Source organism: Salvia splendens, chromosome 6 (genome assembly GCF_004379255.2).
Source record: "Salvia splendens isolate huo1 chromosome 6, SspV2, whole genome shotgun sequence".
Lineage (NCBI taxonomy): Eukaryota > Viridiplantae > Streptophyta > Magnoliopsida > Lamiales > Lamiaceae > Salvia > Salvia splendens.
In genome coordinates, this window is record NC_056037.1 from 4174212 (window position 1) to 4187438 (window position 13227).

General features: G+C 34.8%; 1 protein-coding gene across 1 annotated transcript; it reads right to left on the bottom strand.

Annotated features, from left to right (window-relative positions):
• Positions 1-4004: 4004 nt before the first annotated feature.
• Positions 4005-12814, bottom strand: LOC121807973 (probable serine/threonine-protein kinase WNK1). The gene is made up of 7 exons (XM_042208309.1): positions 12792-12814; positions 11891-12060; positions 5105-5155; positions 4883-5040; positions 4695-4808; positions 4373-4652; positions 4005-4205 (listed from the first exon to the last, which is right to left on the bottom strand). The coding sequence occupies exons 1-7, from the start codon at positions 12812-12814 to the stop codon at positions 4126-4128; spliced, it is 876 nt and encodes a 291-aa protein (XP_042064243.1). The 3' UTR covers positions 4005-4125.
• Positions 12815-13227: the final 413 nt, after the last annotated feature.

Here is a 13227-nt window from a genome sequence, read left to right on the forward strand (position 1 = left end):
GCGCGCCTCATCCTCCTGGTCGGCCCGGTTCTACACCAATGGAATCCACAAATTTTAGTGAGAGAAAGTATGAGTGGATAATTGGAATGGTGTGAAAATAATGAGTGAAATGAGGTGTATTTATAGGTAAATTAAATTAAATTTAAAAAATAAATAAATAAAAAATCGGCCGCCCTGCGATAGGCGCGTCCTCGCACATTTCTCGCCGAATGGCCTTCCGCACCATTTTTTTTGTCCGCTTCGGGGCGGACGTCCCGCCCACTATAGACCGCCCCGCCTTCGCCGCTTCCGGGACGGCTGGCGCGCCTATACTATAGATGCTCTAAATTGGGAAACATAAACGGAGAGAGACAATTTGCAATTGGCTTTCCGTTTGTATTTATAATTTGAATACAAATAAATGCTCTGTACGTAATGTATAACAATAATAATAATAGAGATAATTATCTTTTAAATTAAAAATTTTCTTTGATTTTTGGTAATTCCAATATACTGTACTACTATAATTATAGTACTCCTACTACTTAATTTTATGTAATTATCTCGTGGTCAAAATCGAAATTGATCTTACACAAAATTACATCATAAAATCAATTGATGTCGTTTATATTGACATTCAAAATAGAATGATATCTTTTTGTCCTAAACAATGGTGTTTTATTGATACATCATGCTTGATTTAGTCATATTATTTTTTATTTTGATCATTATGAGGTCATACAAGTAAAAAAAAGTTATAATTTTATACTCCATTTCAGTTTTGAAAGTTATGGAATCGATCAGAAGCTAATGAAAGATTGTAATTTAAATGACGAACTAATATACTAATTCGTTTTTAATAATTTAATATTAATCAATCAGTTTTAATTATAAGTTACCTTAAAAATTCAATTATGTATAGAATTTATATGTACTACAGTACATATTTTTATCACGACTCATAATTTTGCATGTGTACTAGTATTATATTATACTCCCTAGGATAGTGATCAAGATATAACTAATCTTAAGTGTATAACTAGAGAACAAATCTCAGCCACACATCTTAATGCAACAAATATTATTTATTTTAATAATATAAAATAGGCCAAGGGTATTTTTGGAAATTACAATATGAAAATATAAAATAGGATCATGAATATCGTCTCACCACCAGCGCCTTCTCCAGATCCGCCGTCAACCACAACGCCGGCTGCAAAACCGCCCTCTCCAATGTCGTCATGGCTTGACGGTGATGGTCACGCTCCTCTTCCTCATGCCGCTCTTCCACTACACCCCTAACCTCGTGCTCGGGGCCATCATCATCACCGCCGTCGCCGGCCTCGTCGATCTCCCCGCCGCCGCTCACATCTGGAAGCTCGACAAGTTCGACTTCCTCGTCAAGCTCTGCGCCTTCTTCGGCGTCCTCTTCGTCTCCGTCCTCGCCATCCTGTGGAGAATGGTTCGAAGAGGTTCGAATAATCCTTCGCTTCTCCCTTCCTCAATTCGATCTTCTGTTTTTCGAGATGGTTTCGCCTGTGAACACGAATTGGCTCTACGATTATGGATTCGAGGATATTACTGCTAATTTCGCCGCTCCCAATTCCGGATTTCTTGGCCGGTTCAACCCCTTACTGCCTCCACCAATGCCAGGTGCTGTTTTTCAACTTCTTTTTTTTACTCCTATTTTCAGATTCTTCAAATTGCGTTCGGTGCTTTGCTTCCTTTTCTTTTCCTGGCTCCTGTAATTTGCTGGGATAAGGAATATTTGTAATTTTGTTATTTATACCTCTTATTTCTTCTTTCTCCATTGATAAGGATATTTCACTAAAACTACTCATTATGATATTTAAGATTAAATATGTACAAATTTAATAATTTAATTCACTTTTGTTTACAAAACACATCACTTTTATTCTGATTTTACTTCACTCTTGTTTACAAAACACATCACTCTTACTGTGATTTTACGTCACTCTTGTTTACAAAACGCATCATTCTTATTCCGATTTTACGTCACTCTTGTTTACAAAACACATCACTTTTACTGTGATTTTACTTCACTCTTGTTTACAAAACACATCACTCTTATTCTGATTTTACTTCACTCTTGTTTTTACAAAACACATCACTCTTATTCTGATTTTACTTCACTTTTGTTTACAAAACACATCACTCTTAGTACGATTTTACTTCACTCTTGTTTACAAAACACATCACTCTTGTTTACAAAAGACATCACTCTTATTCTGATTTTACTTCACTCTTGTTCACAAAACACATCACTCTTATTTTGATTTTACTTCACTTTTGTTTACAAAACACATCACTCTTGTTTTAAATTAGCAAAACAAGCTAGAAGAAAGTGAAGAACGATAATTTTTCTTTTTCAAGGACAAATAGATAAGATAACTTATGCTCTACTTGTCAGCTTTTCATCTACCCCAACAACACCATTATCATTTTTATGCTAAGACAACATAAAAATTAGAGATTAAATTACGATTTATAATTTCAAACTGAGTAGATATTTTTGGTGAGAGAACATATTAATTTCACACCAAAGGCATCAAACTAAGTACACAGTAATCAAAAATATCATAATCAACATTCAATTATGAATGGGTACAAATTCACGACTGTGTTTATTATAAGTTAAAGTATGCAGATAAAAATAAAATAATCATGGAATTCCTTATCTTATTCTTTCTTCTTTTTTCCTGATATAGTCATAATTTATACTCCTATACAATTCCCCAGCCCAGTTTCATACAATCTATTTCTCCATTTGTTTATTTGTTCCTTCAATCAAGGGTCAGCTTCGCCGCTTAGAGAGAGAGATGAAGACAGAAGCTCGAAGCGAAAACCATGGCGGCACCCGTGGCAAAGGAGTCAGTTCAATGTTTCGGCCGGAAGAAGACCGCTGTGGCGGTGACTCACTGGAAGCGCGGCCGCGGCCTCATCAAAATCAACGGCAAGCCGATCGAAGGCACCTTCTCCGCCAGCCTGTTGCACCCAATCAGCATCACCGCCGCCACGAACCCGCACACCACCGCCGCCCACGGCTCCACCACCGAGCACCCCACATTTTTATTATAAATTATGATCTGTTCTTTTGACCATAATACCCCTGCATTTTTATTATAGAGTAAATTTATGATTAATGGAACTAATATCTCCTTAAATTCTAAAATTAATACTAGCCCTTGATTTTTTTGATCTTGTGGCTATGATTTGTTCTCTAGTTATATGGTTAAGAGGTGTTTGCCATAGACCCATACTCCCTATATGTAGGAGTATGAGAGAGATGGTCCTTTTTATTGTGGAAATAATAATTTTTTACAAGAATATAAATTGTACTGTAGTTTTTATTTTTATTTTTTGAGTTGTACAGTTTCAGTGAGTGGACTGAAATAGTGATATAGAAGTGATTTTTTTTTATCAATATTAGCTACTCACTGACTTATTTGTTAACTAAATAGGAAAGAATCCTTTAACTCCTGTAAAAAATTAATTTCCTTGCTCATATTAAAATTGTTTTGTTTTTTCCTGAAAAGGAACTAGACATCAATTGCTACCTAGGCTATGTTATTGTAATTTATAAGAATTTTAAAAAATGTACGCAATAGCCCGTGTAGTAAGAACCAGTATTTATTTAATTTGTTTTTTTTATAATATAAGCTGCTGCAGTTAGTGTTTTGTGTCGTAAATATGTCTCCATTTTCTCTATATAGTAATTCCACCTATAGTAGTAATTAATTTTAAATACAACCCAAGCACCATTAAAGTTGCAAATATATCCAAAACCAATACACCAGATTTCATATAAAGAAAATGAAGATAAATATATCAAAATCAAATCTGAAGCATGAATTTTTTTTGTTATACATCAGTTAGCAAAATGTACATGAACTCATCTTCTTCAACTCACCTTCACAACCTACACAGCTGCACTAAAACTATCATAACTCACAGTATACGACGAGCTTTACATACCTGTTGCCTCGACTGAGGGAGCAACGGGCTAGGACATGCGCTGCAACAGACTACAAGACTTCTTACACAGGCATTGGTGGAGACGAATGACAAGCCGTGATCATTCTTGCAACGGGCTAGGACATGCGCTGCAACAGACTACAAGACTTCTTACGCCACCATCTCAGTCGCCACACACAGGGCTGTGTCCGTCTCAGTGTCAAACGGGAAGTAGATGTTGCGAATGGGCCCTGCAACGCAGCATCCATTTTCACCATCAACACATCATCACAACACAAACTACTACTGTACTACTACTTTTGGCCAAAGAAACAAGAACTCCACGGTTATTCATTTTAATCTCGGGGCATAGCTAAAACATTGTTCAGAGTCAACTATACTTTTAACTATTTTATACCTTCTTTGTCTGCGATCCTCAGTCGGAGAAAGATGCTGTCGTCCTCTGTCCTCCTCCCTTTGATCATCACGTCTACTTTGTTTCCCACATGGCCATCCTCCTGGCTGGTGAACAGATCAATCTCGTTGCCCTCATACTCCACCGAGTTGCAGTCTAGGTCATTCTCTGGTTCATAGCCAAGAAAGTTGTTGTATCCATTGACTAAAGAGCTGCTGGTGCTGTGATGAGCACTCAACTGATGCTGCTGGCTCAAAATCAGGCCTAATTCATCGTACTCGCTCTGGCATCAGATCATAAACGTAGTCCTCTATCTGGAGAAGGGATCGTTGAGAAGCTCCCACGCAGACAACCTGTCAAAGACCGTTGCTAGGCATTTCTCAACAAATCTACGAACCTCAGCATCCTTTACCTTGTACAGAGCATCAGGTTTCTTCCCCTGAAATAGCGCTTCATCACACAATGCAGAAAACAGCTTCCAAACATGACACCAACAAGGTTTTGAGTCCTTACAGAGACCACTTTCTTATAAATTTGAGCCCGGTGAGTACACTCACTATATGGATACTCGAATGTCACCATTTCCAGAATGCACATTCCAAACGAGTAAATGTCAACTAATTCGTTGTATTCCTCCTCATACACCTCCGGAGCCATGAATTCCGGTGTCCCTATTGTAAATTTAAAAAATCAAGCCTACCAACAAAGATTTTCAAGAATCTTGGAAATATTTACCCACACAACGAGCAGCGTGCGATTTACTTAGGATTGCAGCAAGGCCAAGGTGTTGGAATTTATTTATCATAATATATTCAAGAATACATAATTGAATATGAATAAAGCAAGATCTTTGAACATCATGTATTTCACGTATTAACCATACACATAATGGATCGGAAACTTACCTTTATGATCCACAGCGGAAGCGATTGGGGAAGACGGAGAGAACTTCCTCGGACTTTGGTGTAGTGGCGCAACTCCAAGGATTTGTTTCTCTCTCTTTACATCGTTTATGTGTTCTCTGTAATGTGTGTGATATGATGGGATCACCACACTTGTATTTATAGGCAGAGAGAGGACAAACCCTAATTATAAAACATCAAAGCCCTTTCCATCAAAGTGACTATTTAATTAGGACGTTTCTTTTTGACCAAGTAATACTAAAATCAAATTAAATAATTACCATAATAATTTAATTTGATTTTGTTGATCAACAATATGCCAATACAAATTACACCATAAGTATATACATATATGCGTTCTTTTCTTTCCTTAGTAATCAAAAGAATAAATATTCCTTTTACTATAATGACTACCACAATTTTGCCAATTAATGGCAATCAAATCCGCACATATATATGCTCATATACTCTCCTTTTCCTTATTAGCATAAGAACGTGATATTAGTCAAACATAATGACTAATTATGATTTAGGGAATATATTATGGGTAATTGGTTATACGTCCATTTTCATTCCAATTAATACGATAATTAATTGATAGCTAATTAATTAGGGAAAAATGTGTCTTATACCAAGTTAATGTATTATACTAAAAATCCAATTCTATTTAGGATTCTATCACATGTCACATATGTGAGACATAAAACTTACATTCTCCCACTTGGCGAACATGTGGGACACAAAGTTTTCGATTCTCCCACTTGTCACACTTGACAGAGCCACAGTAAAATAGACATAATAAACATAAGGCGCGCATAATATTGGACTTTATAAATACTTTCATCATTGGCAAACATAAGTATTATATTAGAGAGACTACTAATGCGGGTCATGGCGGGCGTATATCATTCAATCGATATAGTTCCTTCCATGTACCACATCACCAATATCCACTCTAATATAATCTATAAGTGACACCGCGTCCGTAATTGTCTTATTTCAAGACCTCCTGCATTAATACTAAAAACGTACATATGCATATCAAATAATAAGTATAAGCAGGAAAAGTACAAACAACTTTATTGAATTCAAAATATCTATAACTTAAGTGTCTGAACCAACATGGAAACATACAGATTAGATGTTTCCATACCCAAGACTCATTCTGTTAACTTATTCCATAAATGTCTTAGGCGGTAACGTCTTAGTCAATGGATCAGCAACCATAAGCTGCTTATGTATTATATAGATATTATTTGTTCCCAAACTTCATCTTTCACGACAAGAAACTTTAATTCCATGTGTTTAGCTCATTTGAATACTTGTCATTCTTACAGAAAGATACGATTGCACTATTATCACAATACAATTTCAAGGACATTGATATTGAGGAGACAATACCAAGGCCTGAAATAAAATTTTGCAATCATTAATGCTTCAAAGCAAGCCATAAATTCAGCTTTAATGGTGAATGTTGAATTAGAACTTTGCTTTACACTTTTCCATGATATAGCTCCTCCAGCCATAAGAAGAATGTAATCAAAAGTTGATTTTCTAAAGTCAACACATCAATCATAATCTGAATTGGAATATCCAATCACTTCTAATTGATCAGATTTCCTAAATGTGAGCATACAATCTTTTGTCCCCTTTAAGTATCTCAATTCATCTTTGCAGCTCTCCAGTGTTCAATGTCATGGTTACTTTGGTAACGACCTAACATTTCGAGTGCAAAGCTAATGTCTGGTATATAGACTTGAGCATACATCAAACTTCCCACAATAGATGCATAAGGAATATTTTCCATCTCTTTACGTTCCAATTCTGCTTTTGGACATTGATCCAAACTGAATTTGTCGCCTTTATGAATTGGAACAACACTTGGAGAACATGCACTCATCCCATATCTCTCTAAAATTTGATCTATGTAGCTTTTCTGAGACAATCCTAACATTCCACGTGAGCGATCACGTGATATTTCTAAACCAATGACGTAGGATGTCTCACACATATCTTTTATGTTGGAATTTTTAGAGAGATAATTTTAGTGGCATGTAGTAATCCAATGTCACTACTAGCAAGCAATATATCATCAACATACAGAACTAAAAATATGAACTTGCTCCCACTAACCTTGAGATATATGCACCGATCAACGGTGTTTTCTTTAAAACCAAAAGCAGTAATAGTGTCATGGAATTTAAAATACCATTGTCTAGAAGCTTGTTTCAGTCCATAAATTGATGTCTTAAGTTTGCAGACTAAATTTTCATTCCATTTCTTAATGAAGTCTTCAAGTCGTTTCATGTAGACTTCTTCCAAATCATCATTTAGAAAAGCAGTTTTCACATCCATTTGATGTAGTTCCAAGTCAAAATGGGCTACAAGTGCCAAAATGATTCTAAGTGAGTCCTTCTTTGATACAGGAGAGAAGGTCTCTTTATAATCAACACCATCTTTCTGAGTGTAACCTTTGGCAACAAGTCTGGCTTTAAATCGTTCGATTAAACCGTTCATGTCGAATTTGGTCTTGAAGACCCATTTACACCCAATGCACTTGTGTCCATCAGGCAATGCGACAAGGTCCCAGACTTCATTAAAATCCATAGATTTCAACTCTTCTATCATGGCATCAACCCATTTATTAGAATTATGACTTTTAATGGCTAGTGAATATGAAACTGGATCGTTGCGTATTCCTATATCACATTCAGATTCTTGGAGATAAACCAAATAGTCATCAGAAATGGCCGATCTTCGTTCTCGTTGAGAACGCCTTAGTGGCACTTCTGGAGGTGGCTCTACCATACCTGTTTCAATGACTTCGGCATCATCATTAAGTGGTTGGTCATTCAAGTGTTCAGTATTGTTAGGTTGTTCAACAATATTTGGCACACTTGATTCTTGATGAATTAAGGGAAGATAGAATTCTACCCTTATTTCACTAATGACCGCATTACGAGTGTTAGTACTCCCACTGATCTCACCTTCTCAAAGAATCTTGCATTTCCAGTTTCAACAATTCTCATGCTATGATCAGGACAATAAAACCTATACCCTTTGGATTTTTCTGGGTAACCAATAAAGTAACCACTAACTGTTCTAAAATCCAATTTCTTTTCTTGCGGGGAGTATACTCTAGCTTCAGCTGGACAGCCCCAAACATGAAGGTGCTGTAAACTGGGTTTCCTACCTGTCCAAAGTTTAAAGGGAGTCTTTGGCACAGCCTTACTAGGAACCCGGTTTAATATATACACTGCAGTTCTTAGAGCATACATCCACAACGATACGGGTAAGGTAGAATTGCTTAACATAGTTCTAACCATTTCCATGAGGGTTCGGTTACGTCTTTCAGCAACACCATTCTGCTGAGGCGTACCAAGCATTGTGTATTGAGCACAAATGCCATGCTTTTCTAAGTATTTGGCAAACGGTCCTGGTAATTGACCCATTTCAGTGGTACGACAATAAAATTCACCACCTCTATCAGATCGAACAATTTTCACCTTTCTATTTAATTGCCTTTCAACCTCAGTCACAAAATGTTCAAGTGTTTCTGCTGCCTGAGATTTTCATGCAATAAATAAATATATCCATAACGCGAATAATCGTCAATAAAGGTGATAAAATACTTTTCTCCACCAAAAGTTGGGGCATCAAAAGGTCCACAAATATCTGTATGTATGATTTCAAGGAGCTCAGTGCTTCTTGTGGCATTTTTCTTATTGTGTTTGGTTTGTTTACCTTTAATACAATCCACACAAACGGTAAAGCTTGTAAAGTTTAAATTCGAATGAATATTATACTTTATAAGCCTCTTAATTCTTTCACTGGAAATATGATCCAGTTCCTTTATGCCATAATAATGATAAATTTGAATGAATATTATCCTTTAGACGCTCCTTTAGTTGCAATGTGAGCTTGAGATGCACTCATTCCATGCTTCTTCAGCTTTTGCTCATCCTGGACCAACATGTTTATCAATTCATAAAAGTCCACTTATCATTTATAGTGATAATGAATTGGAAATGGTCCATATTGAGGAGGTAAGAAGGTTAGGAAGAATTGGGCAAGGAAACCCCCGTCCACCGATAATCCTAACTTTCCTAGCTTGGAAGCGTTATTCATGTACATCACATGCTCGTCCATGGTCCGAGAACCATCATATTGCATGCTCATGAGATCCTTCATAAGTTTTCCTGCAAGAGACTTATATGCAATTTTGAAGCGATCTTCAACATTCTGCAAAATATTCTTTTGCAATGTCAGTAGTTGAGAGATTTTATCTGCAACGAACATTCTTATGAACTGTAAACTTAGTCCTGTTAGATTTTACTCAAGCATTATGAGCAATCAGCCAAACTACTTTGATCAAAAGATAATTGGCTTATCATTCAACAGTGTTACTCCAAGAGTGAACTTAAGTTTCTCTTTCCATTCAAAGAAGTTAGTTCCATTAAGTTGGGGAACGTTTGAGGTAAACATACTAGTAGAAAAAAAAATATGTTTTTACATTATAGGAGCAATTAAGAGATGAATGCTCACATATAAAAGCTTTGAATAATAACACGAACATTAATTTGAAAACCCATATCATGAGGCAATTATGAAAACTCCTTTGGGTAGTCTTCATACAATAATAAAAAATCATGCTTTTAATATCCATATCCCAGTTCAATAATTGAGTAATAATAAATTGGCGTTACCTTTGGGTAATCGACACCAATTTAAATTATTAACTCCATTAGTATTCATTATGTCGCAAAAGACTATTTCCTTTGGGAATCTAGACTTTTTATGACAAACAAACTATGTAGATACCGAATAGCCACAACAAGCATGATGATTAATTGCATAAACAAATTTTCATATTAATTTGACTATAAACTCTTCTTATTTTACCTCACTTTGGTGATGGCAAAATAAACATAATATAATCAATGTATAGTGAGTAATTGCTTAAGCAGATTTTCAATTAATTTGATTATAAACTTTTATTATTTTACCTCACTTTGGTGATTGCAAAATAAACATGATATAATCAACAAACATAGTGATTAATTGCTTAAACAGTTTTTCATATGCATTTGATTATAGACTCTCCTTATTTTGCCTCACTTTGGTGATTGCAAAATAAACATAATATAATCAAAATACATATTAAAACAAGAATTGAATTATGTAATCATTCATTCTACCGCCTTCGGTAGATTCACAGTCATGAAATATTTAATTGAAATATCAATTCACCAATACATATATTCAAACTTAATTTATATACAGTATACACAATTAATATACCCAAATCAATTCTATATACATAAAATGAATCAATTTGGAAACAAATATTTCAAAACATGGAAACCATTAATTATCGGGATCGAGCATACAGATATGAATTGTCAAAAATATCAACTAAAAATATCCATAATCGAAACTATGCAAACAAGATTCGGTTTATGAAAATCTAACATACTCAAAATCAATATAATTCACAATTAAATTATGCGGACCAAATTAAACATCCCACTGTATTGATAGTCATGCAGAAAACAATTTTCATAGAGATAGGCAATCCGTACATAATTGTCCAATTGGTCATGTGGATTCTTTAAATCCACAATTACGTGATACGCTAATTGAATTCAATATATTTGAATTCACAATATGCTGACCATTTTTTAAAACAACCGATTCAAATAATTTATCAAAATAAAATTCAAAAAATATGGTTTACAACAATACGAAAATACATGAGTTCTCAACCATGGCTCTGATACCACATGTTGGAATTTATTTATCATAATATATTCAAGAATACATAATTGAATATGAATAAAGCAAGATCTTTGAACATCATGTATTTCACGTATTAACCATACACATAATGGATCGGAAACTTACCTTTATGATCCACAGCGGAAGCGATTGGGGAAGACGGAGAGAACTTCCTCGGACTTTGGTGTAGTGGCGCAACTCCAAGGATTTGTTTCTCTCTCTTTCCCTCGTTTATGTGTTCTCTGTAATGTGTGTGATATGATGGGATCACCACACTTGTATTTATAGGCAGAGAGAGGACAAACCCTAATTATAAAACATCAAAGCCCTTTCCATCAAAGTGACTATTTAATTAGGACGTTTCTTTTTGACCAAGTAATACTAAAATCAAATTAAATAATTACCATAATAATTTAATTTGATTTTGTTGATCAACAATATGCCAATACAAATTACACCATAAGTATATACATATATGCGTTCTTTTCTTTCCTTAGTAATCAAAATAATAAATATTCCTTTTACTATAATGACTACCACAATTTTGCCAATTAATGGCAATCAAATCCGCACATATATATGCTCATATACTCTCCTTTTCCTTATTAGCATAAGAACGTGATATTAGTCAAACATAATGACTAATTATGATTTAGGGAATATATTATGGGTAATTGGTTATACGTCCATTTTCATTCCAATTAATACGATAATTAATTGATAGCTAATTAATTAGGGAAAAATGTGTCTTATACCAAGTTAATGTATTATACTAAAAATCCAATTCTATTTAGGATTCTATCACATGTCACATATGTGAGACATAAAACTTACACAAGGTCGCCAATCTTGACCTCGCCTTGGTTCCCGTTGATGAAGATGTTGTCGCACTTGAGGTCTCTGTGGATCACAGGCGGATCATGGCTATGGAGATAGAGAAGGCCTTGCAAAATCTGCCTGCACCAATGCTTTATAGCTCGAATATTCACCCTCTTATGTTTCAACCTATACCTATTTATTCCAAACCGACAAGAAACATTAACTGAACAACTCAATCAATAGAGGAGTGGAGTGTGCATTCATCAAGTCAACTCGTGACATGAGCAAAATCAAATTATAACATAAATAGTAGTAATTTTTTAAATATAAATTTTTGAATGTATAGTTGTAAACTTTTAATATTGAAATCCTACCACTGCAGATTTTTCGAGCAAATAAGGTTGAAACTGAAAGGTGGGCTTTTGGATTTTTAAATTTGTATATTTATTATAATTAAATCTCCCCAACATGCTACTTTTTCCTCCCAATCAATTACTGTACTGATATTTTTCGGCTTAGCTAAGGAAAATTAAATATCAGTAGTCACTATTTAATTTTGTAGATTGACGTGAAATGTGCCAGCATCAGTCAATTTACGTTATTGCTTTTGTGAAAGGATTTTGACCGAGTTACTAATGTGATAGAACATTTAATTTGTGAAATTAAATGATATATAATTAGTTTAGAATTGATTCTCGTGTTATATTTATTTTCTCTAATTCGATTCAATGAGTAAAATATAATGAATTAAAGTTAGTCAGAAAAACAACGCTACAAAGAAGCTACTGTTAATTATTCTACGCTTACTAAAAGACCCCATTAAATATATACGAGTAGTATTTAATAGGCTAGATTATTACATGTAATTAATTTAGTGTACTAAGATGGACGGTATAGTCCACACGCGCTGCTGCCTGTCCCACCTCACTGAGGCCACGCGCCACATGCCCCATGTGTTTTTAACTTGGATCATAACAATTAGAGCACCCACAACCGTGCTCTTGCTAGCGAGCACGGTTGTGGGTCCGACCTCACTTTTTCTGCCTGCTATTAGGCAAGAGCACAACACCTATAACTGTGCTCTTCCGCAAGGACGAGCACAATTCAATTTAAATAAAAATATTTCCATAATATTAAAATTCATTAAAAAAGCTGAAATAATATTACAAATTACAAATAAAATAAAAACCTAAAAATTAAAAATTACATAATTAAAATCTTAAAAATTAAAAATTACATAATTAAATTCGTAAAATTAAAAAAACTCACTACGCGTTGCCGAATTTCGCTCACATGTGTTTGATTAGGTCTTCTCGTAGCTCAACGTGGGTTCGGGTATCGCGCATTGTGTGTCTTGTT